General features: G+C 47.7%; 1 protein-coding gene across 5 annotated transcripts in view; it reads left to right on the forward strand.

Annotated features, from left to right (window-relative positions):
• CABP1 (calcium binding protein 1) overlaps nt 1-27,258 on the forward strand; it is a 54,861-nt gene that overhangs the window by 16,510 nt on the left and 11,093 nt on the right. Inside the window, exons 1-2 of one of the 5 annotated variants that reach the window (XM_049806183.1) lie at nt 11,742-11,855; nt 24,358-24,606. In XM_049806183.1, coding sequence (XP_049662140.1) covers nt 24,562-24,606 — 45 coding nt within the window. In that variant the 5' untranslated portion in view covers nt 11,742-11,855; nt 24,358-24,561. Of the gene's footprint in view, nt 1-11,027; nt 11,856-15,081; nt 15,304-24,357; nt 24,607-27,258 lie in introns of those variants that run through there. The other 4 variants (XM_049806184.1, XM_049806182.1, XM_049806181.1 and 1 more) reach the window with 4 other exon arrangements.

The raw sequence follows: 27,258 nt of genomic DNA on the forward strand, positions 1-27,258 counted from the left end.
GGGTGTGCTAAGCCCACTTGGTGATACCATATCTAGATTAAGTTGTTTCAACTTATTATAATTGCTACCAAGCTGTCACTTGCTCAGGCAAGGAAAAAATATTGTTCCTGGAGTTGGAAATGTGTTGTGTGTTCCTCTTCAGCATGTGCCTATCTTCTAGGACAACCTCCTATGTCCACAGCCTCCTGTGAATATTTGTTTAGAGCAATTGATTTTCATCATAAATGTGTATTGTGTCATGCTTATAAAGCTGGTGGATCCAGGGACTATCAGGTGTAGTCTGCGAGTTTGTTCCATTTTATCTCTTCATATTATTTCAAAACACCAGTTCCTCTAACTTCAGCTTTTTTTCAGTATAAATATTCTAATTCTCATTTTTTGTTTTGTTAAATACATTGTCTACAGGTGAGTAGCCTTATTTTATTAGTATGGTTTTCTAATATGTTGCATCAGACAGTATTAGGTTGCATTATAAATACTCAAAATTATACATAAAGCATACCTTGAAGTTTTAGTTGTAAATACAGTAATAGCATTTCAGGAATTATTTACTTTATCTAGTTAATATATTCTTGCTTGTAATTGTATATTTATTTCAACCTTGTCAATAATCCCCAAGCTTTTCAGCCACAGACAGTAAATTGAAGTGTTAATGAACTTTGGATCTTCATTAACAAAATCATGCCAAGTCTGTTACGTAGAAGAGGCCACTAATTTATGAACCAGTAGATACTGACTAACCTGAAAGCTTCAGCTAATTGTTACAGCAATGGTATAGGCAAGTCCCCTTTTACATGTCTTTAAATTGTAAAAAATAAATAAATCTAATTGACATTTTCCAAAGGATCAATAAGAAATTGAATTAAATGTGAGTAAAGAGGGAGTTCTTAAATTTCTATCTTGTCTTTCTGATGGAAAATGTGGAGATTTTACTGCAGAAATAACTGATTCATTAACCTTGTGCTTTGTCACCACAGAAAGGAAGTAGACAAATATTTGGAAAATGTGTGTTTTAAATACTCTCTTGTGTCTTCCAATGTTCTGGATTGCTTGTGTGGTATTAATAATGTTTATTAATATTTTGGTTTAACATTTTCCTAAGTCACCAGTGTTCCTTTTGCCAAAGGCATGAGTTGTGAATCCAGCTGGATACCCGGGGACTGGATTTACTTGCTGCAGATCAAATTATCTAATATTAAATACATATTAGCATCTGACTGCACCAGTTTTATCAACAGCATTTGCCAATAACTGATAACTTATTTTAGTACTTGTTTCCACCACATTGTTGGACTGAGGATAATGGAAATGAGCATTTATCTATAGTGACAGAATACTGTCAGTATCACTGAGAAAGCATCAGGTTGGGTTTTTTCTTTCATTTGTTGTCTCTTTTACTTAGCTGGCAACTCTGAGACCAATAAGCTCCTCCTGCATTGGAAAGTCTTAGAGATATGGGTGGCATCTTTCAGCTGGAAAATCAGTATCAAGCTTTTCTTTCCATTCCATGTTGTACCAACCTTCCTACGTGTGCTGCCATTTGCTCAAGTCTAGGCTTGCTGTGCCTTTGCACAGTGAAAATACTCAGGCACTACCCTTAAATGTTTTTCAATCTCCTATTTACTCATATATCCAGTCTCTATAATCCTTTAATGGCGACAGGCTTATCAGTGTAATCTCTGAATTTTACCTGGATATCCCTTGCTCTCTCTGTTGTGTTTTTTTTATTGCACATAAGACCACTTCTAGCATTGTACTTACTTGTGTGCCATTGTCCAATTTAATAAATGTTTCATTTCCTTTCAAGCTCATAGCATATTCAATTATCACCGCAACACTGAGGTTTCCTTCTATGAACAGTTTACCTGAGGTAGCAATGCATGATCTTGTCTGTGTCGTGCAAGCTCTGCTGCTGCTTGCAGGATTTGCGAAGCTCATCTGTGACATTTCTTGCATCTTCTCCCATATGCCAAATATTTTCTCAGTCCGTCCTGGTTGTCATAGTGCATATGTGATTCTACATGATTTTATCTTTGAGCTTAATACACTTTTCTCTCTCAGATCTCTTGCATGGTGTATTTGGGTCTTCATTGTGTTTAGATCTGACTTGCACTTAATTCTGGACTGGATGATTGCCATAGTTTGTTGCTTTGACCTTCTATCAGTCTTGAAAATTTTGAGGGAAAACTAATTCCCTAATAAGAGCACAGAGCATAATTTGAATTTTTAGCAAAAATCTCAGGAGGCACACCCCTGAGTAATCTTTGAAAAGGTAAGAATCAGCCAGGCACATGCATTTCTTCAGTTCCGCTTTCCTTTTTTATATTTGCCCCCAAAATTTAATGTAGAGATGTTTTTTTATGTGAAGTGCAATATCTCACAATGTATACAGATTTCTAAGGGGTTTTCACTGCCAGAATTGACTGGAACCTCTTAAACATTTCAAATGCATCAAAATTGAGTATTAAGAAAAATAAAGCTTCTGACTGTCTTCCTTTTTACTGGCATACATGGCTTTTAGTTAAAGATGGATTTTTAGCACATACACATGCAATTTAGTATTTTCCCAACTGCCTTCTGTATTTCCAGACTTTCAGCTCTTCTGGGCATCTTGGTAGCTTCTTCTTTTCCATTCAAGTTACACTCTTTGGCATCTTTTTACTCCTGATACCATATGGCATTCCTTAATCCCTCTGCACCCAAACTGCTTTAAAAGTTATTCCTTATTAATGACATATTTCCAGCTGTCTCTACTTAACAGAATGAAGGCTTTTGCCACGTCCCTGTTCCTGAGCCTGGGCAACTGAACCACTTAACAGTTACAATTGCCAGGGCTATGGCTTGGGAAGGAACATGCTCCAGGCACAGTCCCTGCAGTAGAAGGCATGGTGTGGGAATGGTACATTGGCAGAGAGGGTCAGTCCCTATGTTTTTCCAAAAGGAGGCTACCTCATAAGTAAGAAGTATATTCAATACTATTTGCCTGATTACAGTGTATTACAAAATGATACTTCCGTAGAATCAGAGTAATTGTTCCCACAAGAATTACAGGGAAATAGCCTGGGCTCTTAAAGGAAACACTCTTTAGGGCACTTCCTTGAAGAGATTGTTTTTGAAAAAGCGAATCAATCTCCAGGAAAGAACTCTAATAAACCCCAGGTTGTTTACATAGCATTGAGCCCTGTTAGCTTTCTTGCTCATTCCTCTTGGCCAGCGCACAGGTGTAAGGAGCTGATGTCGCTCGCTGCTGAATGACAAATGCACCAAGTGTGAATTCTGTTCTCGCATGCTCTTCCCAGGAAAGCCAGTATAGCCGCAGGGGTGTAAATGAGCAGATGCTTTTCCCCTCTTGTAGGGACACCTGCTGTCAGAGTGCACATTGCTGAGCAAGAGAAGCTCTAGGCCACACACCTAGTTTCTTGCCTTTTGCTGCTGTGGATTGCAATCTCTGCACGAGTTGTCATTGCTGCTATTATTATTATTATTATTATAATCATTTATTATTATGTGACGCTGCAGATCTATTCCCCTCCCTCCAAGATGCTGTTTCTGTCAGAGCCTTTTCTGCCTTTGATCATGCCAAGAAGATGGCTTTGACATTGTACGTATTTGCCTAGCCCACTGCAAAGTCCTAATCCTTCTAATAGCTGGAGGTTTTCAGTTTAAGTCTTTTATTAATATTCCATCTTAATTGTAAAGCACTTCACTGATATCCAAAAGCCTGTCTTACATAACAGCCTTAGCCACACTTGAGTCCTTCAGAGCTGGAATGTCAGGAAAAACCTCTGTTTGATCTGCCTAGCTTGTCATTAGTCCTCATGCCTTTAATGCACAAACCCATTAGAAATTAACAATACGTTTCAAATGTCTAAGCTCAGTCAATGTCTATTTTAAAATATTTTATATTAGAAAGAGTATGACTTGCTGTCATGTACAGATTTAAGTGACGTAGTTAGCAAAGTCTCTATAAAGTCTTCTAGGAGCCTTGTTTGCAGCTCTAAATCATCTGGAAAGTGAAAGAAGCTATAGGAAATTGAGATAATCAAGACATTTCATAAAGTGCCAGTGCTGATAAAATCCTACTATGCATTAGGTTTTTCTCAGCTGGATTAAATACATGAGAGCACTTGGAAACTGGGAACTACTTGTTTCCTCACTCTGGATATCCCAGAAAGTCACTGAAAAGGAAGGAAGGAGAAGCATTTTTGCTAATCAATAATAAGCCTTTTTGAAGTATGGTTCTTAAGATTTTAATTCATTGCAGATGATCATCCCCTTTCCTCTTACACGGCTTCAGCTATTTCAGGCAATTGCCAGCTTTTTCCAACGTTTATATATTTTAGTAAAGACTAGGAGTGAGCCTTGAAACTAACAAACTGGCATGTTTAGAAAATGAACCTTCATGTTTACTTGTCTTAAGGAGATTTTCTTCAGGAGATTGATTCAGCTGAGACACATATTGTTCAGACTGAATAAAGCCCAAAGAGTAAACAGAGAGCCTTCCTGGTAAACTAGTGCAGGAAACAAACAGTTTTAATAGAGTTTGATGTTATTAATAAGCAGATAAAGGAGAGATGTGAACTTGAGCTTCAAACAGCAAGCACGAACCTCTCCTTAAATCCCACTTCAAAAGATAAAGAACATACCAGCACATGTCCGCAGTTTGCATTTAGAAGTCACCTCCAGAAGAAGAAGATTTCTGTTTTCTCCAGATTCCGTACATGCTGCGTTAAATGATTTTTAAAAGCCTGCAACACTTTCTACTTTGTTTCTGAGCAGAAATTCTTAAATCCAGAGACCTGAGAACACTTTTGGAAAGCAGGCGTTCCTGCCTGTACTTCACATGGAAAGAAACTAAGGCGTAGAGCAATAAAGCTCATATCCCTGTAGGTACTCTTCACTGTGGGGGAATATATCAGAATTTAGCATTCAGCGATTCAAACAAAATCGCAGGCAGGCAGAGTGGTCATTAGATCTCTTTTTGACACCCAGCTCCCTGCTTATACACTAGCGTATGCTGCCTGCCTGAAAACTGCAACACTGATTTTTGCCACTGCACAAGATAAAACTACTCATTCTGTATGAGTTAATTTGATTCTTTAATAACTATGAAATAGAAATGCTTCTCTAGATGTTTAACAAGATTTGTTGGAAATTACTAAAAACCTGCATTATTCAATATAACTTGGTAATTGTACTAACAAGGTGTTGTTAGATCAACTACCAAAACATAGCAGCCCTCTGAAATGAGGCATAAAAAGGATTTTGCAACTAACTTATTTGTAGCATTGACAAATGACTTTATCTGAAATTGAAGAGTAATTTAGGTGGAATGTAACTAGCTAAGCTGTAATTTGCTCAGTACATCAGGTCTTTTATTAAATTCCTGGAAAAAAATATAATTTAGATCTCCAAGATTAGAAATCCTCAGTGCCTTTGTTTAGTTCCTTGTGCCAATGACACTGGTAGCAGCATCTTTGCCCTCGCCCTCTGCTACCCTGCCGACTCAGCAGGGAGGTGGGCATGCTTGCACAGGAGTTCTGAGCAGCTCTGCTACTGAAACAAGGTGTCTTTCCTCCACTGGCCACATGTTCCTGACCCTCTTCTCATGTGTCAGTACTAGGGTTATAATTTTTCATCTGAAAGGGACTACTGGCTGCTAATAGAAACCTGACCATGTTTTGCAACACATAAAACTTCCTTTCTGGTTACAAGCCAGATGTACCAAACCCTGTCTCTCCCTGGAGCCATCTTCTACCCAGAACTGTGCTGGTTATATTGAAAAGTCACCCTCTCTCCCAAAATAAACACAAGAGGGTTTTTTTGCCAGGAGAATGGCCAGAGATCAGGCTGCCAGGCAATGAGCAAGCAATAGCAATTTATTCAGCCTTGTCCCCAGACTACTTCCAACCCAGACTACAAGTATCTGGCCTTCAGAGCTGCTCTCTTTCCCTCCCATTCCCTGAACTAATTCTTTAGACAGTTGATAAATAACCTTTTTTTTTTTTAAACTGGCAAAGATTAAATGTTCCTAGTCAGAAAAAAAATGTGGGCTTTTTACCTGATAATCAGGGATCCTTTTTAATGCAGCTGAAGAGTCCAACTGTCTCTCTAAAAAGCAGCCATAATCCCGTGGTCCACATCATATTTCAGAAAGAGATCACTCCATCACACATGTAGTTTATTGTGAATGTAAAACATCTGCATGGGCTCGTGAAAAGCTTTGCTCTTACCTAGAAAAGCTCAGGTCATCTGAAATTGGAAAATTATGAAGTGATTTAATTTTTTCCTTCCTATATTAATTGCTGCTCTCAATGTAAGCCAAAGACAAGGCAACCAACTGAGCATTCCTTTGCTGTCTACTGTTTGGCACATTATCATTTTATGCCTTAAGACTGTGTCAAACAGAGAGAGGGGCCACTGTCACTGTTAAAACCATGTCAGTTTTGCTTCAGTGATTTTCAGAGTTGGTTTTTTTTCCTAGAACCTGTACTCAGATCTTCACTTTAATGTGCTTCCTGCCTGCCTTGTGGTTCACCTCCGCTTGCACAGCAGTGCCTTCTACCTAGATGTGACTGTGAAGTTGATTGTAGTTTGGCAACAGAGATGTCTGATATGAAAGAGGTGACATTTGCCAGCCGTGGGCAATAAAACTGCAAAGCTGAGCCAGCTATATCAGCTTAATTAATTGCATTCCTAGCTGTGTGAACTGGAAGACTGAGACTCAAAAAAGGGTGTGTGGGAAGGAAGTAGAGTGAGGAGTAATTCCAGGAAAATTATTTACTTTTGTTACACACCTGGAGTAGGGAAGTTTGCATGTCTTCTCAGGAGTCTGGCTGAAGTTAGGCCACACATGCTAGCTCAGGGAACTCAGCCATATCTGGCCCATTGAGCAGCAGAGTTTCCCTTGCGTCTTTTTTCACGTTATTTGGTTTAACAAGCTAAGAAAGGGTTGGGCATCATCTCTGTGTGAAGCGTGGTCTCCTGATCTGACTGGCCTCTCATGTGCCAACAACATGGAGCTGTAGAGTTAAGCAGAGGTCTGTGCCCTCACAGAACATCGTAGTGAAAAGGTTTGTTGCTTCCCTTTGGGAACACTTCCCCTCTTGCACCCTGATGATTGCTCTTACCTGTTTTTCCCACTGCCAGCTCCATGGGCACAGCCTGGCTCTCTGGTAAGCCTTGTGTATTTACATTATAATATATAGGGAGCTTCACCTTTGTCCCTACACATTTCTTCTCTGCCTTATCTCTCTGTCATCTTGCTTTACTCCAACTGTGTTTTTCCTGTGGTTTATCTGTTTCTCTTGTGGACTGTTATTTTTGTTCCATTGTCCTTCATCCTCCTTTCCCATTCCTGTAGGTTTATTGCAGGATCACACTGCGGCCTTTCCCCCCCTTCAACGCTATTTGACCACAGAAAACAGTGACTTCCAATCCATCTGCCAATCTCGTCCTGACAAATACAAAGGGAAGGTCTCTGTTTGCAATCAGGATGCAAGTAACCAGGGTGGATTTGAGCACGGGGATTACAGCCAGAACAATAATGCCTTTGTAATGCTGTCAGGATTATTCCTCTCCTGTGGAGTAAAACTTGAAGAGCAATACCAAGTCTTCAAGCAAACAGAATCTCCAGCTGTCAGTGCTTTTGCTTCCTCTGGAGGCAGACACATGCCTGTCCAAATACAATATGGCAGAAGACTGATACTTGGCATCTCTATGACTATTGAAGCATGACATGTGTCTGAAACCTTTTAAAAGCGATGGAGGTATAGTAAAGGGAAAGGAAAGGCTGTAAGTGAGGGCTAGACGGTTCACCTTCTGTTACGGGAGAGATTCCTGATTAGTATCTGGATTGTCAGCCCAGTCCAGCTTAGATTTTACTGTGCTTTGGCAAATTGTTTGTATGATATCATACTTACCCTAGACGATTATGTTCTTGCAAATGCAGGTGAGAGAAATAATAAAGACTAAGAAACTAGTACCAAGAGAACTGCTGCAAAACATCACAGACATTTGTGCCTTCCCGTCAACAGCTTGCTGGAGACTTTTTTGTGGTCATTGCTCACTCATTTCACTCTCAAAGTCCTTTTCTAGGCTACGGTCTTTAACTGAAATTAAAATACACTCTTCTGAGTTCAGGTCAGGCAATGCAGCCCCTGTTTGTTTGAACAGTATTCTCTTTTTTTTCAAAAATTTTCTCTACACAAGTGAAGCCAAAAAGAATTGACTGAACCCTTCCCCCAAAAATGCCTATGCATTTGTTCTTGTGCATACTTTTTGATAGCACTTTTAAGGAAAGACAGGATTTTACACTTGCAGGCAGTGCCGTATTTGCCATTGCACGCTGGAAGTGGATCCACCTTCCCCCAGTGGCCCCAGGCTATTCACTTGCTCCAGAATCCCCCTGGTTTGCGGAGGGAAGCGCAGCTCCCCTCTGGCTTGGCCTCTGACTGAATCACATGGATAGTTTTGACTTAGCTCCATCTCCGGAAGCAGCGAGCGTGCACACTACATAATATAATCTTCATGTCTTGAGGATTGAGGCCTGTCCTCTTTTGTGCTGCCAGATGGAAGAGGAGCCACGCTCTCTCTGGAGAGATGTCCCTGCACATCTCGCCGCTCAGCCGTGCTGGAATTATGTGCTTCTCTCTGCAGCCGGGCACTGTTTTTCCCTGGCATTTGGCTCCAGAATAGCTAGCTTTTTAGTATGCAGCGGATGCTACGCAGCCACTGTGGTCCCAAGATTAATTTGTCTAGAAAAGGAGATACATGAAGAACCTCCAAAATGAATTTGTGACGAGGATGTACTCCAGATTCTCTGAGCAGGCAGGGTTTGTTCTCAGCTGAAACTCAAACACAGGTGTCGTGGACAGCCAGGTTTCTTGTTTGTGCTCTCACTCTGTCCCCTTTCGTATTTTTTTCAGCTGCTGCTGTTTTGTTGCTCGGTTCTGTAACATGGCCCCTGCCTGCATTGTGATTGCCTGTTAGTCAAGCCGTTTCATGCCCTGATCCCTGAAGTGCTCTCCAAAGTGATGAATCACACCTGCACTAGTGAGTCCCTTCTCACTAATGAGGCATCTGCTCCAAATTCTGTAGTGCTCGGTTGATTCAGGCAAGAAGCTACAACCCACCTGTAGTGTCACTACAGTCCTCAGGAATAGCTCAAAAGACCCCAAGGAGGACAAGAGCAGTGTTAGTCAGGCTAGACAGGAATCTTATCTGTGTAAACTTCCTCACAGCAATGCCTCGTCAGCACCAGCTGCAACTCCAGAAATGGCAGCTTCTCTAGAAGCAATGTTACATCCCGATGGAATTAGCGTCCCCAGGACAAAGAGGTATTGAGAAATGTTCCTTCCAGCCTCCTGCTACCTCTGAGCTTCCTGGCAGAAGGACCCCTGCAGCAGCCACAGCTCCAGCAATACAGCTGCAGTAGGGAAAGCCAGAGCTTGCGTTTTTCCAGCCACGAGTAGTAGTTCTGCACTGCTGATATCAAAGAGGAGCAGCCTGTTCTGAAAAAAAACCCAAAACAAACCAAACCCCAAAAGGTACCTTGGCTATAGTTAGGAGCTGAAATGACACTGCAGGTATGAATGGGAAATTGTTGCTTGATAAACATCCCCACCACAAACCCCTTCAACAGCCCGTTCAGCCACCATGACAGCTGCTGCCAAGCATCCAAAGCAGGAAAGGGGCAGAGGGACCAGCCTCTTCTCCTCTCTGCCATCCTAAGGCTGGACGGAGGGCACCTTGTGCAGGAATCATGCTTGGCTGCTGTGCATCTGGTGCCGATAGCACAGCTGAGGGGACAGCAGAGCACACCGACCCAGGGCCGCAGAGTAATTCTCTTTCCGTGGCAGCTTTTCCTTGACCAGCACATGTGACTGTAGCGGTGGGGGCACAGGAGCACAGGCTGCGATGGGACCCCAGGCTGCAGAGAGAAGTTGCACTTGGGTTGTTGCAGAGAAGACTGTGTCATCACATAGTAACTGCTGTGCATGTGCCAGCAAGAGCAGAGCTAGCATGAGTAAGCTTATTATGCGATAATCACACCTTCATCTTTCTGGGTACACAAACTGCTGAGGTATCCAAGTCTGGCGGTGAGGCACAATCGCTGTCTGAAGATGAGCGAGAAGGAACTGGGTCCTTTCCTCATTGGGAACATATGTCTGATTTGACACCATTATCTTTTACTGTTTTTAAACAGAACATCATTATTGAACCACCTGTTGCCACTTAATTACCTGTGTTTGATTACAAAGATGTTAAGTAATCGGCTTTTTAGGTACAAACTCCTTCATTTTTACATCCTTCTGTGATGCGCCCTGACAAAGCCTCTATGTCCATTTTGCAAAGCTGGATCAAAACTTCCCCCGTGGGCTATGTCAGACAGGCAGCGGCTGAGCGCCCAGCCTCCCCCTTGCGAACTTTGGGAAACCTGGAATTTGGATCAAGACTTTGAATCCTCTCAGTTACGGCGACAGGACCTATAGGTGCTGACCTATAAAGCCGGTATCCACCGTGGTCCCCGTTTCGGTAGGCGGAGCGTTCAGGTGGGCCCCGGCCCCCACAGCGTGCTGTCTCCTGGTACCGGAGCGGAGGCGCCTTCCGAAAGCCACGCGTGGGGGCAGGTGGGTCACCCCGCGGGGTAGAGGTGCTCGCCTTCCCGGCCGCTGCCCTCGGAGGCACTAACCTCCTTCCCGGGGAGACGCGGGAGCCTCGGGGGGCCAGGCCTCCCCCGCCACCCCCCCCCCCCCCCGGGACGCCGCCCACGTCCGCGCCGCCGGGGGCGATGCTCCCGCCGCCCCGGGGCTGGGGGTGTGTGTGCTGCGGGCCTTACGGTCCCCCTCCCCGCCGGGCCCGGGGCCGCCGGGCCCTGCCCGCCGCGCTGCGGGAGCGCCGCCCGCCGCCGCCCGCACCCCCTCGGCGGCGGCGGCGCCGCTTCGCCTTGCCGGCGCGCCCCGGCCTGAGCCGGCCCCCGGCGGGGGGGAGGCCTCGGCTCACCTGGAGAGGAGGAGGAGGAGGAGGCGGCGGCGACGCGGGGGGGGACACACACACACACGACGACGACGACGGTGCCCGGCGGAGCGCCCCTTGCCGCGGCCTTTGTCTGCGCTGTCACATGGGCCGCGGTGCGGGATTTAAGCGGGTCTCCGCAGGACATGCCGTGAGCGGCGCGCCGCAGCCCTGCCCGCAGCGGCAGCGCTCCGCCCGGCCGGGGATGCGGCTCTAGCGGCCCCGCGATGAGCGGCTCCTCCATGGCGAAGAGCGAGTCCCGCACTTCGCTGCTGAAGGCGGCGGGGAGCCGGAGGGCGGCGGGCGGCCAGCCCCAGCCCCAGCCCCGCGGCAGCCGCGCCCGGGACGGCAGAGGACAAGGCGGGCAGGCGGGGAGGGAGCAGAGCCAGGAGCCGCTCCCCGGGGAGCCCAGTGCCCGCAGGCCGCTCTGCCACCCGGGCGCCCGGGAGGACGGAGCGAGGGGCGCGGGGAAGCTGTCACATGGACGGGGGGAGAGCCAGCCGGAGCCGGCGGAAGGAGGTCCAAGGAGAGGCAGCGGCAAGGAACCGGTGCGGACATCCAGGCACCAGCACCACCACCTCCCGCCGCACGCCAGCCACGGTCACCCCCCGGACCAGCATCAGCTCTCAGACAGGGATGGGGAGGAGGCAGAGGAGGACTTTTTCTTCAGTCACAGGCAGAGGTCCAGCAGAGAGTCCCTAAAGCTCTCGGAAGGCGCTTCACCTCTGTCCAAATCCAGCAGCAAGTACTCCACCAAGTCCAGCGGCAGCGATCGGTCGGTGGAAGCGGACCCCCTCTTCCACCAGCTGCACCCCATGCTCAGCTCGGTCTTTGGCCAGGTAAGGGGCAAAGCGCCTCTCGCCCCCTCCCTCCCTCCCTGCCTGCCCCCCCCCCCCCCCCGCGCCCCCTCCTCCTCCTCCTCCTCCTCCTCCTCCTCCTCCTCCTCCTCCCGCCCGCTCACGGACCTTCGGCTCCTCGTCCCGGAGCCCCCCCCCGCGCCTCCGGGCTCAGCCCGCAGCTGTAAATGCACTGCTTCCTGGCCGCCCCTGCCGAACTTCTCCCGGCGCTGCGGCACCGCCGGGGCGCTGCGGGACCGGCACCGGCACCGGGACCGGCACCGAGGAGGGCTCCGCGACGGGGAGGGGGGACGCGGGTCGGAGCCCCCCCGGCAGCCCCCGGCCGCCCCGCCGGGAGCCGCGGAGGGCGCTCTCGGTGGTGCTGGCGGGGGAAGTGCCGGTGCTTTCCCTGTCGCCGGGGGAAGTTGTGGCTCTGCCTGCTGAGGGTGAGAGTCGGAGAAGCGGATTTAAAAAATGTATTTACTTATTAGATTTCCATCTCTCTGGCTCCCCGCCTTGCTTTGCTGTATTTGTTTACATCTCCTTATGGTACATTTCTGTACAATCGGCATATGAATCATTTCTGATGGCAGAAGCTGTCAGGAGAAGGTAGCGGGGAGGACGACAAAAAAAAATCCTGACCCAATTCCGAAGCCTTCCCAGTCACTATGTTAGGATGGAACAGATGCTTTCGGTGTTTGCAAGCTCTTTCGGTACAAAGCTGTCGCTTTTAGCTGCTTCTGGTAGTGAAATTACCCAACAGGGTTACCCTCTAAAAATGAAAAGGCAGAGGGAGACCAGCTCGAAATTTTCTTTTAGAGCCATTTAGGGATGTTACTGGGCGATGTAATCTCCAGGAAGATTAATGTAACTGCAATCTCTCAGAAGCACAATTATAGGTATAAGCCAGTAGCCTGGGCAGCCAGCTAAGTTCCAGCCCTGGAAGTGATCGATTAAACCAGAATTATGATTTGTGGGGTTTGTTGTCATTGGGTCTTTTTTTTTTTTTTTTTTTTTTTTAAAGTGGGTTTGGGAGGCTTCGCAGGGTGCCCATTCAAATTAAGATTATGGAGAGAACGAGAAGAATTATTGTAATTGGGCGGAAGGAGGTGATACACCCGTATCTGTTTAATCTGGTGTCAGAAAGTGTTGTCTACTTCTGTTCATCTTGACTTCTCCAGAGAAAAATCAAAGCACGTCTGCTCTCCTCAACAATTTTGCTTCCTCACTGACAGTCTGCTATTTACGAATGTTACGGCTGTGTTTAACTCAGAACGAGTATTACCCTCCCTGTGCCAATGGTGTACCAGAAGTCTAGATTAAAATTTGGTAGTAGCAATAAGAAAGGGCCTGGTGAGCGGCTTGGTGCTCAACCTGGTTACAAAAAGCGATATTCCAGCACCAGGCTTTGAAATCTGTGGGCTCAGCTCTGACTTGTGCTGTACCTGTAGTTGTGAGGAAAGTGAAGATGTATGTGAGAACATATTTTAAGTCTCTGGAGCTGTATGTCCCCAAAGTGTCAGAAATACAAACAAATCCATGCCAGGGCTCCCACTCGCAGAAACCTCTCTGGTTTTGAACTCAATCCTTACCTGAACGGCATCTTTATTTTTTACCTGCTCTGCTGCTTGCATTCCAGTGTCGTAAGACGCCTCTAAAAGCCATAAACTTAGCAAAATTTAATTGCAGTGTTGAACAACGCCCCTTACAGAAGAGAGACAGATACAATTCTAGTTTTCACCTTTTCACTGGGTACATTGCACCAGTGCTCATAAACAAACGCCAACATCTTTATTTTAGAGCATAATATTATTTATCCTCATTTCTCTCTGTAGACATCTCTCCCTTGCTTTGTTTGAAGTAACTATGAGAGAACGACCATCTAGTGGAGATTTTAGGACTGGCTTTCAGGAGTGGGCTGTAGTGGGGCTGTATAGGGGATTTGTGGATATAAGAAGGGGAGCTATAATGTAGGATACGCAAAGAGCTGGTTGCAGGAAGAGATATGTCAAGATTTTTTGTAGCGATATAAAAAACCTGGGACCAATAAAGGCCCAAGGATAAATTCTGTCATGGAACGGAATGATGGAAATTTTGTTTCTGTGAGTGAAGAAACAAATGCTAAGCGTTATGTAAAAACGTGAGTGATATTTTGAGGCGGGCAAGGTCTTAAACCTGCAGGAGCCCAAGTTGCAGCCTGGGCTGAGGCAGGGTCATAGGCGCAGAAGTGTCCAGGATTGCGGTCTAAGGCTGCAGGTGCTCTAACACCAGTTTGCTCCACATTGTAATTAGAAGAGAGCAACAGCTCAGCAGACAATTTATTTAACACAAGAACTTCTCTCCAGCCCACACAGCCTACTGTGAAACAGTTAAAACAGTAAATTTGCAGTACATAGAAGGAGAGGAGCACAGTGATGCATATCTGCAGCAGCAGAGCACTGTGGTCCAGCAGCACCAGTATATCTTGTCCCAGCTCTACAGATGTGGAACATCATCATCACCCTGTTGTTCCACGGTGGTGCAGTGAGGTGGTCGCAGATGCAGACACTCCAGTGGTACAATCGGATACGCAGAAAAGATTGCAGGGATGACTTCACGGAGGATGTCATTATTGCAGTAACAGCAAAAAGGAGCAGCCCAGGACTACAGGGTTGTGTCTGAGGGAGACAGATTTGTAGCTGAGCAGAAAAAAAGACGGAGTGAAGGCAGAAGTGCTGTGTTTATATAACCAGCACAGCAATATAGTGCACTGTGGGTGTGTACTCCGGGAGAATGCTAAGATACTGCCAGGATACAGGATGCAGTGATATTTTATTAATTAGGCTTATGCTATATTGGTGCAGGGATGTTCTAATATAATAAAGCAATAATACTCTTTTGGGGCACTTTACCATTTTGTAATTGAGTGGTACATGAATTAACAAATGTAGGGTAGTGTAATGATGTATTAGTATAAGCCAGGATGTCATCTTGGTCTAATGACATGTTTGCACACTAGATCGGCGAGGCAGCTGCGGAAAAGCACTCTGCTGTGGAGTTTATACCGGGTTAGTATGCAGTGCTGCACAGCACTGAGCGCCTGGAGAACACAGCACTGACAATGCAGTGGTGTGGTAACGCAATCCTGTGGCAGAACAGAGATGTGATACTGGTGCCATGTGGTAGGAGTTTGGCAGTGCACGGGTGTGATAATTGTGTAGTGTTGTAGCCTGACAGAAGAGTTTAGCGGTCCAATGATGTAGTAATACAATATTCCAGACGGGAGCTATTCTATACAGCAGTGATTACTTCTGGTGTGATATTAGCAAAGGGCTGCGCTGATCTGACAGCACGATCCCATTGTACCAGAAGGCAGCGAGTGAGGTGTTACCACCATGCCGCAGTTTTGGACGCACGGCTGTGAGTAGCATGAGGGCAACGCCACCGACTTACCTGGTGACAGAAGTGCAGTGTGAGTACGGGCTGGTTATATGATGCATGTGATTAGCGGGACAGCAGTGTTTTAAAGTGGCCCTGCAGCGGTAGCTCAGTGCCCAGTAGCTCAGTGCAGTGTGAGAGCCGTGCAGTGACTCACGGGTGTAGTTGGCAGGGGATGCGATGCATGTGTGATAATGCAGCAAAGTGGGAAGGTGGCGAGAAAAGGGAGCGTGGGGAGGATGTTTCATATAATTTTGGCCTGATAGCAGGATAGGGTTGGAGCGGCCAAGTGGTAAAGGAGTGTCATGGAGCAAAAAGGAGCATGCTATCACTCCTGCAGAGCAGAACAGCATGACGGTCCTATAGTGCCTATAGTGTGGCTACAGGACACAGTTTAGCAACAGCGTGGTATCGAGCAGTCGCGCGTCCATAACAGCAGAGGAGGAGTGATTCCTCAGCAGCCGGGATGGTGGTGAGATGGCAGCCTGGCAGCAGGACACAGTTTATTAATGTGACAACAGTAGCAACAGCAGCACAGAGTCTGGGACAGCAGTGCGGTGGCAGCAGGGACTGCGATGCAACAGTTTTATGGCAGCAGGATTCCTGGGGCAGTGGTGATGCGGCAGCAGCACCTGCGGTACAGCGGCAGCTTGGCATCGGGCTCACGGCACAGCGCTGTATGGGTACTGCGGCACAGAAACCCACTGGTTCTTGTCGCTTCATTCCTCCTCCGCCACAGTGTTGGCCTAGCTGGCACCTTTAAGAAGAGCTTTTTCCGTGCCTTTGCTATGCAATATTAATTTGCAAGCGATCCTGCCATGTGAGACCTGACCGTTTTCAGAGCCGTTTAGCTTTCACACCCTGCCTGACTGTTAAATTTTTCAGTGAAGTGATTCCCCAACAGTTTTCTGTCAATTGCCTCTGGTAGCATGGGGATCAGAGGGGTCAAACAATGCTGTAGGGACTCATTAAGTATTTACAGGCTTCTGCTGTTAGCACTGTGGCCAAAGGGGCTTTTGTATTTCTATTTGTACAGGGAGTTAAAAGCCTCTCCTATCTGCACTGTCTCCCATTCCTGCTTTGATGTCAGTGTCCGCATTACCATTAAAATAGGGAAAGAATCTTTCTGTATTTGCTGTATAATTTTCCTTCTCTTGTCCTGCTCCATCTTCCTTTACTCATGGGCTTTAGTTCTTCTTAACAGGTCTTAATGGACCTTACAGCAAACAGGGATGACAGAAGTGGCCCCATTTTGGGGCGGGATGTATCCTCTGGCTGCCTGCATGGGAAGCCAAGAACATTCCCCTCTAAACTTGCCAGGAGCAGGTAGGGAAAAAGTGCCATGTCCAGCCTTTCACCCTTCTGGTCTCATCTGCAGGTTGACCTTGTTCCCTCAATGGCTTTGGCTTCAGCTGATTCTAACGGGAGTTTTGCCCAAGAGCGGTTGCCGCATCAGGACCACGCTTGGAGCTCCGCCAGCGGAAAGCCAGGGAGCTCGGGCCAGCTCAGCCGAGGCAGAGTGGTTAATGGCTCAGTAATGGAAGTTTTCAGTTGCGCCCGTGTATTACCGAGGGAGGCTGCAGCGCATTGGGCTGCGCTGGAGCGGCGATGCCAGCGACGGAAACTGTCAGGTGTCGCGCTGCGGGATGGCAGAGGTGAAGGTGAAAGGTCTGGGTTTGCAGGTGCTCGCGTGCTGCGTTGTTCCGTGCTGTAAGGCAGGTGAAGCAGCAGCGTGTCAGGGCTTGTGGCAAACTGAGGACAGTCTCTAACAGCTATTCATTTACAGCGTTAAGTCGGCACAGTAATTTGGGGTGAACAGACTTCTTCCTGCTCAAGATGACCAACCGCTGTAGTGATGCCGATCCCGTTGCACAGACTTAGCTCGCTGGTACAGAGCGTGCCCGCACAGGTTAGGAGGCAAAAAAACCCAGAAGAAACACCGTACCCCTCCCTTGACTTCCCCCCCCCCCCCCCTCTTTTTACGGCATCTCTGAAGGCTTGTTCCGGCCCCAAAAGGGTCCTCAAAGGCCGCGGGGAAGAGGGGCCGCAGGGGACGCTCCTGCAGCCGGCGGTACGCCCCGAGCTGCTGCCGTGCCTGGCCGGGTGCCGCGCCGGCCGTGCCCGCGGGGCTCCCCGGGGCGGCAGCGGCTCCGTCGGCTGCTCCCGCGGCCCCGGTTCGGCCCGACCCGACCCGGCCCGGCCCGGCCCGGGGCGCTCGGCGGCCCCAGGGCGCCCCCTGCTGCGGTCGGCGCGGCCCGGCCGGCTCCTGCCCCGGGGCCATTTCCGTGCACCCCGGGGCTTGGGCCTCTGCCCGGTCCCCGGCCGCCCGGTGAGGGTGTCGTCGGAGCCGGGGAGAGCCCCCCCCCACCCCCCGGTTCCCGTGATGTAGGCGGGAGCCGGTGCCGGTGACCCCGCGGATCGCCAGGCGCGTATTCACAGGGGACCGGGTACCCGCGTGGGGTTCCTACGGTCTCCGTGCTTCCATCCCTGCATGCGTTGCCACAGCCCACGTCCATGCATGTAGCCTGACATTAAGAGCCTTCGCCGTACCTGTCTCGTCTGTACGCACGCAGCCTGCACGCGTGCGGCCTCTGCTAAATCTTCTGCGGGACTACGCAACCACCTCTCTACGTGCATATGCGTTCCTGTGCTTAAAACGATTGGCGTTTGCATACATCCCTGCCGGCTGACACCCACCATACCTTCCAAGGTACGTCTCGTGTTTTCTATATGTGACGGACACAGACACGGAAAAACATTGTTCCGCTTGAGCACATCCACTCAGCTCCCCCCTTGCTTGGCTTGGAGAAAAATTTATCACATTTATTGCTTGTAAAGAGTTTGAGGGATGTGAGCCAGACGTACAGAATCACTGAGGGGCAATGGATAAGCTTCCTGCCTGCAGTGGGTCTGCCAGCAAATGTTAATCTTTGTCAGTGATTTACTTTTTAAACAAATCTGTTTTAAAAGGATATAGAAAGACATCAAAATAAAACCAAGCTAAAAGAACATTCATTAAATATTCCGTTCATGAAATATACAACAGCATGATCTAATGCACTGAAATACACAAACCTTCTGGTTAGATTCAGCTTATCTTTTGAGAGAAGAAAATCTTTCAATAATAAATTAATCATCATTTAAATCAGTCCACTGTGCATTCCATCAACCTCTACCGCCTTGATTTTTGTTTCATGCAATATTGGGTCTGAACAAAGTGTCAGGGAAGAGTTTAGCTTTAGATGTAGTGGCTGGGCTGCAGGTTTGTCAGCTGAATTAGCTGTGGTTCTTTGTAGCATCACAGCTTCAGTAACTGTTTTTCCCTGATGAGTCCATGAGTGGTATTGATTTCCAATAACAAGCAGCTATATGGTGTGCATCCAGTAAAAGATGCCTAGCTAACTTTGGGCTCCCTTTCAATAATCCTCTGACATTCCTGTGACCTTAGAGAGCACAGCAGTGCCCATGAACTTGAGAAATCCTCCAATTTCAATCAAATGCCCTGCTTAGAAATAAAGACAAACAGCTGTCATGGCTTGTATGGTCATATTTAGTTTTTGAGTAGCTTTCTGCGCCAGTATAAGACCATGAACTCGATACTATCTATGAATGAAGTAATTAGCAATATTCTAATATCCGCCTATTCCTCCCCTAGAGTACTTTGCACCTTGCATCCATCTTTGGAAAGAATATACAGCATTGCTTCATCCCACACAGATTAAATACCTTTTCTGCTCTTGGAAGGAAACAGGCAACCGTGTAACACTGTGAGGCATCATGTCACAAGGGTTGAAGGCAGGAAGCAGAAACCTGCCAGCAACCCCCCTGAGCTGTGCTGAAATAATGCAAAAAGGGTTTAGGTAGCTTGTGACCAGCTAGCTTGTGTTGAGATAGAGCCAGAGATCTTGTACTGGGATATGCAGTTTGATCGTTCTAAAGGTGCTCTCAGATCCTTACTCAAAACAGAAGTGAGGCAGACCTCGGTTTTGTGGTGGTCTATCTCATGTAGTGCTGCAGGGTTTTGGTTAGGATTGGTTCCCAGGTGTTGCTCATCTAATAATCAGCCACGCTTTCTGTAGGACCTCAGTGTGCCAGCCAAATGCTGACCCCCCGTCCCTTTTATTTGGAAAGAGGTGAGGGAGCCAGGGCCAAGAGAATTAGCTGCTTTTGCAGTAGTGCAAGATGGACAGAGTGATTTACAGTTCTCATATTCCTGAGCAAAGAGAAGGGACCATGTAAGGTTTGTTTTAAACAATCTTTGTACTGCGTATACATGGCAAATTGTCACAGCAGCTTCTGAGCTGTCAAGTTTGTACTTGTCTTTTTGTAGCCCATTGATGATCTTGAAAGCAGAAAATAGCCACAAAACATTGTGCTCTGGCCAACACATCTCCTGTGCCGGGACTTGGAGGTTGGGCTAGTGCAAAATACGTGGACCAGATCGGCATGGAAGGTGTCAGGAGATGGCACGTTCCCATCTCTTTTCATCTAATGCAGAATAAAGCTAGCTAATTACAGACAAAGCTGTTCTAAACAGAAGTTGACGGTTCAGGCTTTGTTACCTTGAGAGGGACGGAAAATATCCTTGGTCTTTTTAATAACCTTTCTGTTGTTTGTGATTGAATATGATCCAATTGCTCTAATGGAGGAGAATATTATGCACAGCATGAGTCAGCAACACTTTCTTCCTGGAACAGCTGACAGCTAAGAAAGTTCCCAAACTCTCTGCAGAAATATTCCTCCCCCTAGATGAGGATTTGGACTGCATCCACCAATACCTGCGGGTGCCTCCCCTTGAGATGGACCTGTACTTGTCTGACTGGAATATGGAACCATCCAAGGTTCACTCGAGGTTAGAAGATGCAACTCGATGTGCAGCAAAAGCACTTGAGAGTCTGACACAGAAGAAGAGAGGGAAGCCAGTCGCAGAAGTTCAGAGTGCCAGTGTATGTTCCAGCAGTCAGGAGCTTTGAAATGAGGCCCTCGACAGCACTGGCAACGGGAGGATGTTAACAATTCCAAAAGCTTAGGCTCGTCTGAGGTCATCCCGCAAACAAGACTGGGTTGTTTCTTGTAAAATACATATCTATAGCCACCGGCTAAAGGGTGGTTGGGAGCAGATTTGAAAGCTACTGATCAATATGTGCCCTCTCCGCTCTGTGATAGGAAAAAATAGACTGGAAATTCTTGACCTATTAGGATAAATTAAATAAGGTGGCGTATTTTAAAATACTAAATCTTCGAAGCATGCAATGGGCTTTTAGGTAAAACTATGGACTTCAGTGAAAAGATGCTAGGAGTGAGTTTTCCCTGCTTTACTATATACTCCCCTCAGACATTAATGCCGGTACCTCCTGCAGACTTTGCCTGTTGCAGTGTTTGTGTTGTGTTGAGAACAACCATCTGATACAATGCTCTAGCAAGTGAAAGACCGGGCACTGAAACGGGCCTGGCATCTGAACAGCCTCCCTGTACAAATCCATACTTCCACTGGAAATTTTTGCCAAGCAAACCTACAGTCTGATAAGCAATCCCAAGTTTTGGATTGACTTTTGTTCTTTCTGTTGTGGCTGTTGGATCATTTGATGCCACTGGATAAAGTTTCTGGCAGCTACCGAGTGATTAGCTATGGTGGGATCCAACATTTTCTTATGAAATGAGAATTTCTGCCAAAGGTGCCAGCCCGAAGCACAGCACTGCTGCTTTTTAAAGAATCCAGACATATTAAACCACCTAAATCACTCCCTGTTCAATGCCAAGTCGCCCAGCCTCCTCCCTGCTCTGTGCTCAGGTCAGTCAACGTGCCAAACGCTTCTTTCTTGTGAGCCGAGACCTCGCTCTGTGCCAAACCACATCCACCAAGGTCTCTGCTCTCCACCCTGGACCTCAGGGGAGAAGAAGGGATGCGGGCGCATAGGCGAGACTCACATTTCACAAAGTTCCTACCAATTTTTAGAAAGTTTACAACAGAGCCCCAGACCTTAAAAGAACAGTGTGATTGCCACAAAGAACAGTGTGGGAAAACCAGTATACATGCATGTGCAGCCCTCCCACACGCATACTGACTACCCCAGATATAGGCATACCCACAGATCAGCACCTACACACAAATGTTTTTGACACACTTATTCTGAGCACCCTGTTCTCTTACAGCAGCCTCAGTTGGAGGAAGGGAGAAAATATGTTCCTTCTAACCTAATCTTCTAATGACCTTTCTGCCAACTCCACTTTCCTGCCTATCTCTAAGCTGCCCGTAGTGGTGATTGGAACAAAATCCCAATGTAGAGCGTGATTTTCCTCCTCAGAGGTCCGCAGGGTCTGTCTGCTAGATTGTGATGTGCTGCCCAATTGCTCTTAAGAGATTCACTGGGAACAAGGAGATAAGAAAATTGTTTATGATAGTGTCTCTTAGGCCTCTTGCAGCTCTGCCAGAGTTCTTGCAGAGTTGAAGGACTGTGACTGTGTTGCAAACATGGTGCAAGTGGGCTCCCATCACCTCTTCCCTTCCTGGATTGCGAACTCCCTGCCAAGCCTGGCAGCAAGTCTCAGCCTTCTCACTCTGCCCTGCACATTTCCTACAACTGCCTGCAACTGCAGGAAAGAAAAGCAGGAGAGCAGGCGAACACGCCAGCCTGCCATGGTGGCTGGCTCTGAATGCTCCGGTACAAGCTAATATTTAGAGGGTGACCACCTCAACTTTTGTTGAGAGGCTTTTAGAGGTCTGTAAGACATGCTCAACGGCGGCCCTCCAAAGCTGTCCCGTGGCAGTCTGGGGGCTGTGATGAATTCTCCTGGCAGGAGACACTCCCCGTCTCTGGGAGGATGTGGGAGATGGGCACTTCTCAATTGCAAAGCGTTCCTGGCCTCCACGCTGCCTGTTGGGGGAGATTCATTAGCAGGAAGGAGGCGATTCTCTCTCCTCTCTGCTCTGGAATTGAAGTCGTTTGTCTCGGGAAGGAGCCCAGGCGCCTCAGCTCGCTGTGTGGCAGCTTCTGCTCAAGGGAGACAAGCACTTCGTCAGTAAACAAGGAGCCTGGGGAATGGCTCCAGCTGACAGAGGGCTTTATTAATGACCAGCAGTTTGGCTGAGGGTAGGTGAGCCTCCCATTAGCTGCTTTAAGAGGGGAAAGAGAAATAGAGCTGAAGGTGGCAGCCTTGAGAGGAGCTGGGAGTTTGGCATCCTCCTGGAAAGTCCCCTGCTGCGAGGCCCAGGGCTGGCACAGGAGTGACTGTATATTTCCCCAGTGCCAGGGGTCTTCAGACCGTGACAGCAGGAGACAGGCCCATCTCAGGAACAGTTTCGCTTCCCAGCTCATCATGGGTGGACTCTGCTATGGAGGTCTTCCAGACCAGAGTTTCCCCATCCCCTCTGTCCCTTCCTCAGTCTGCCCTGGGTACAAGGGGTGTCTTTCAGTATCTACTACTGCAGCTTCTTGCTTTGGAGGGCCTGTGGACCTTTGTGCAGCTCTTTTCCAGGCCATGCAGTGAAGAAGACATTGAGGGCATCTGAGAGGAGGCTGTTCTACTGCCTTCACTCTTGGGAAGTGGTTAGTACAAGGAAGAGCAAGAAACGCCACCCCCCATGACCGTGCACTTCTGGCTGCGACTGGAACTGGAGAAGCTGTTGACTCTTGTCATGGTTGGACTCCTAAACTCATTTCCTCAGGTGGAAGAAGCCTCTAAGCTCTAAAGCAACTGTTGATTCACCTTGCAATCATGCTTAATTTGCCATAGCACCATCAGGGTGGAAGCAGAGAAATCCCTGCTTTGTTATGACATTAGTAGTTCATCCTTCTCTGTCCTACAGCCCTAGAGGTGCCAGGAGAGTGAGTCCTTGGCTCCTGCACAAAAAAACCTGTTGTGCAAGCATTCAGCCCATGGGTTAGGTCTTGTAGAGCCTTTTGTTTGGAACTACATGTGCAAAGAAAGTTGTAAAATCTTTCGGCTGAATGCCTGAGCGTCCAACCAGCCTGCTGCACAGACAGGGTGTAGGATCAGTGTCATTTTGGTCTTCACAGTTCTTGAAGGAGGTAGCTTTTCATGCCGTGGCTTCTTATCACTATGGAGCTGCAGCTGTGGTAGCTTCACAGCTAAGGGCGCATTCACTATCATGTTCAGATCTTGTTGCCTGGGTGTGATGGTGAGTTTTTTATGCAATTGAAATCTTTTTTCAGACCGAATGCTCTTATGCTCAGCCTGAGATCAGAGGAAAATGTATTGGGGACTCATCCCTTTTCTTTCAGAGTTTATTCTGTTACCACACCACGCCTAAAATCCAGAGCTCAGAGCTGGCTCTAGGTTTAGGAGCCTCTTATTTATTCCAGGACTTGGGTGCTTGGAAATGGAATGGATGGATCTGACATCCAAATTCTTTGCTTCACATTATCTAGCCTGGGGCTGTTCAGATTTAGATTCAGATGTGAGCCCACCTTTGGCAGACTAATGCAGGTAAACCGCCAGTTGATTTCTACTTGCAGAAAGCTGGAAAAACTTTACCGCAAGACTGGCTCAAGGTCTCTCCCTTGTGGTTAAAAATTACTATCCTGGGGCTGAGCGTGTTGGAGGGTCCCTGGACCGGTGCCTCCAGGCTTGCTTCCACCGTGGCAGGAAAAGAATGAGGGACTTTTATGTCTGCTGGTATTTATAAGCTAAAACAGGTCCCACCCAGATAAATGGTCCATTTCTGCTCCAAAACGAGCTCTGGACTCTGCTTCAAGCCCCTAAGTGGATTGCCTTCTGGCCAGCCTAGCTCTCTGGTGATTGAAAAGCCGAGAGGACTTAGAAGGGGGGTGGGTAGGGATGCGATGTTCAGAGGCTGTGTGGACCCAAACTAGCTGGATTCACTGAACTCATCACTGAAATCGCTTCTTGCGGTGCCTCTCTGTTTTAATTCTCCCTGAATCAGCCCTCTCTCATGAGTGAAACAATCTTGCCTGCAGATTGAGGGGGGTGGGAGGGATTTGAACATTAATCTGATGTAGATTATACATCCGCCTCCCTCTCTCTCCCCTTCTCACTCTCTCTCTCTCTCCCTCTCTTTCTGTCTGTTTCTCTCCCCTCCCTCTCCTTCCTGCTTCATCTCTTCAAGAAAGTGAACATAAAGTAAAAACACGGAGAGAGAGAGGCAGAGAGAGAAAAAGCTCCCTGAAGAGGGAAGCCCCAGCAGCCAGTAGCTGTTTGGATTTGCCTGGCACTGCCTTTCTTGCTTTGCTCCCAAGGAATACCTTTAATGGGATCAATTGCTTCAGTTCCTTTATAACCAAGTCCACCGGAAAGGCAGACTCAACATATTATGGGCAACTGTGTGAAGTCTCCACTGAGAAACCTCTCAAAAAAGGTATGTTCCCTGAATCAAAGTGCATTGTGCGTTTCCAGCCCTGCTTCTTGGGATGGGTGACGTCGTGGGCAGATGGGAATGGGAGGTGGGAGAAACACAGAGGTGTGTATGAAGGGTTCAGCTCTCTTCACCAGACTTTTTTTGTAAGAGCTGCTCATGCAAGTGCAGCTGTTAGAGCCCGGGATGCTGAGACCCGTAACGTGTGTGTAAATAAATGTGTGCATATGCATGCACGAGTAGGCTTGTGTCCTGCTCTGTGTGCGTGTGTATAGCTGTCCTCTGGGTACGTGCAAGCTTGTGCTTTTCAATGTGCACAGTATGCTGGTACACATCTTCTGTACAGGAATCTTAAGTATGTGTATATGTGTGAGATTGTGTGTGTGTGTGCATGTGCTTCAGTTGAGAGGTATCTGCATGAGTCTAGTCATGTGGGTCATTTCTGTAGGGACATATATTCATGGACATGTGAATGGGCATGCGTCTGTGCGTATTCCTGTTGGTGTGTAAGAATATGTACACCTAATGAGTCCGTCTGAAGCATGTGTGTGTCCTTAGCTCTTTCTGTCTCTATGTGCACATCCTGAGGTGCGTGAGCAGGCATGCAAAGTTTGTTGTGAGTGTATAGGGGGGGAATTTGTGTGCGTCACACACGTATCCCTGCTTGTATGGTGCCCTGTGTGTGCATACCTGCTAGTGGATGTCCTCACAGAAGTCTGTATGTAGACGTGTGTGTTTTCATGTATATCCATCCTTGCGTATGCACGCATCTAGTTTTGTTGGTATGTGTTTGGGTACAAAAGCATGTTTTTCTCTGTAATCTGTTTGTCCATGCCTCTGTCTGTGAGTGGATACACTGGGCCTCAGCTGTGTGTTCGTGCATCATGTCGCACGTCAGCACGGCCCATGTGTCTACATGCTTGGGCCCAGCTGGACGTCATCTGCAAGCTGCCATGTGTATCTGTTAGGCTTCAACCCGCAGTCTGCTCTGTGCTGAGGTGTTACAGTGATCCCAGGATGAATTAGATTCAGGAACAATTCTGCTGTTAGGGACTAGACTGAAATGGAAATGATGTGCCCCAGAAATATTTCTTGTTTGACTGAGGAAGGTCTTGCAGCACCGTGTACCTGTCAGCTGCACGGTTCTCACTTAGCATCCCTGCAAATCTAATAACTCAGCAAAAAGCTGTGCAATACGCTCCTTGTAAATGAAAAAGTTATGCTAAGCATCCGAATTATTGCAGTGAGGAGCTGCCTCTGTGGAGACCTTGCTGACAGTGAAATGCCACTGCCATCAGGGTGCTCCACCCAGGACACCTTGCCACCAGGGAAGGCTCTTCTGGGAGGGAGCTGTTGCGGAGAGGACCTACCCAGCAGGGAGTTTCTTCTCGCAGGAGATTTGCCTCTTCTGCATGGAAGCACAGTTTGCTTCTTATCTCGGCTGCTGTAAACAAAGCCAGTAATGGCACAGTGCTGCTGTGGGGGAGCTGGGATAGACGAGGAGGGAATTCATCACCAAGCAGTTAGGCAGTGCTGAGACCAGTCAGGGTGACCTCCAGGGAGAGGCAGAAGTGTTTGAGGTTCACCAAAATGTTGCACATATGAAAAACCAACTTGGTTGCTTGTAGGTCACCTCCAACTTGCAATAAAAGGAGTTGGCTGCAGCTGTGCTCAACATGATAAAGGCGATTGCAATTAAAGTCTGACGTGTGGCCAGCCTGCTTGAATCAAAATGGATTCAAGAACTTATAAGCTCTGTGTCGTCAGTCTTTTAGGTAATTTATGCTTTCATTCCTAAAAGCTGCTTCGAATAATGCACTTTGTGCCTAGTTAGAAGGCCTGGGATGGCAGGACTAAGGGCAGAAAGCTGAATTAGAGCATTTCTCAGACGTTGCTCCAGCTAGCCATGAATTAAGGCCTCAGGCACGCATCCTGACAGGTCCTGGGGCTCTGCTGTTCTTTTGATCACGACACACATGATTATAGTGGAGACTTTGCAGGTCAGTCTTAACATTGCACAACTTCACTTGGCTGTTTTATGATCCCAGTCTTTTTTCTCAGATTTACCTTGGGCAAACTCATTTTGCTGAAATGGTGAAGAGGAGGGACTCTAGAAAAGCTGTGTGAAAGCTGCTCTTGGGTGACACACTGATCTCTTGAATACATTATTTCAACCTGAAATTTGGGAGTCACTCCCAGCCACCCTCTGGCTTGGTCTGGGACTGGCTGACATGGGGGCACCTTGCCTGTTCATGTGGCAGTGCTCGGGCTTTTTCTCCACAACATCTGTTGTTGGCAGCTTCAGTTCCCCCTGTCACAGTGTCCCCCCGGTGATCCCCGTGGCCAGCCTGGCCGCCTTTCCCTCTGAGAGGCACTACAGTTGGGATGAAGAGGCCCCTCTGGGCTTGCCGTTCTGCAAAGTCCCTCTGACATGCAGGCAGGTAAATGAAGTGAATCCTGTTGTGCTTCTGCTGTGCAGAAAGGAAGGGCTTTGGCATCCAGGTCCCTTGCTTTGCTACCCTTCGCCATCACGACGGCTGTCTCTAAATCAGCCTGGTCTCGTCTCTCTCCACAATCTGCTGGTCTGACAGAGCCAAGGGCCGGACTCAGCCAAGAAGCGTAGTGGTCCTTTGCTTGGGGAAGGGACAGGAAAAG

This window comes from Accipiter gentilis, chromosome 7 (genome assembly GCF_929443795.1).
Source record: "Accipiter gentilis chromosome 7, bAccGen1.1, whole genome shotgun sequence".
In the NCBI taxonomy this organism is placed as follows: Eukaryota; Metazoa; Chordata; class Aves; order Accipitriformes; family Accipitridae; genus Astur; species Astur gentilis.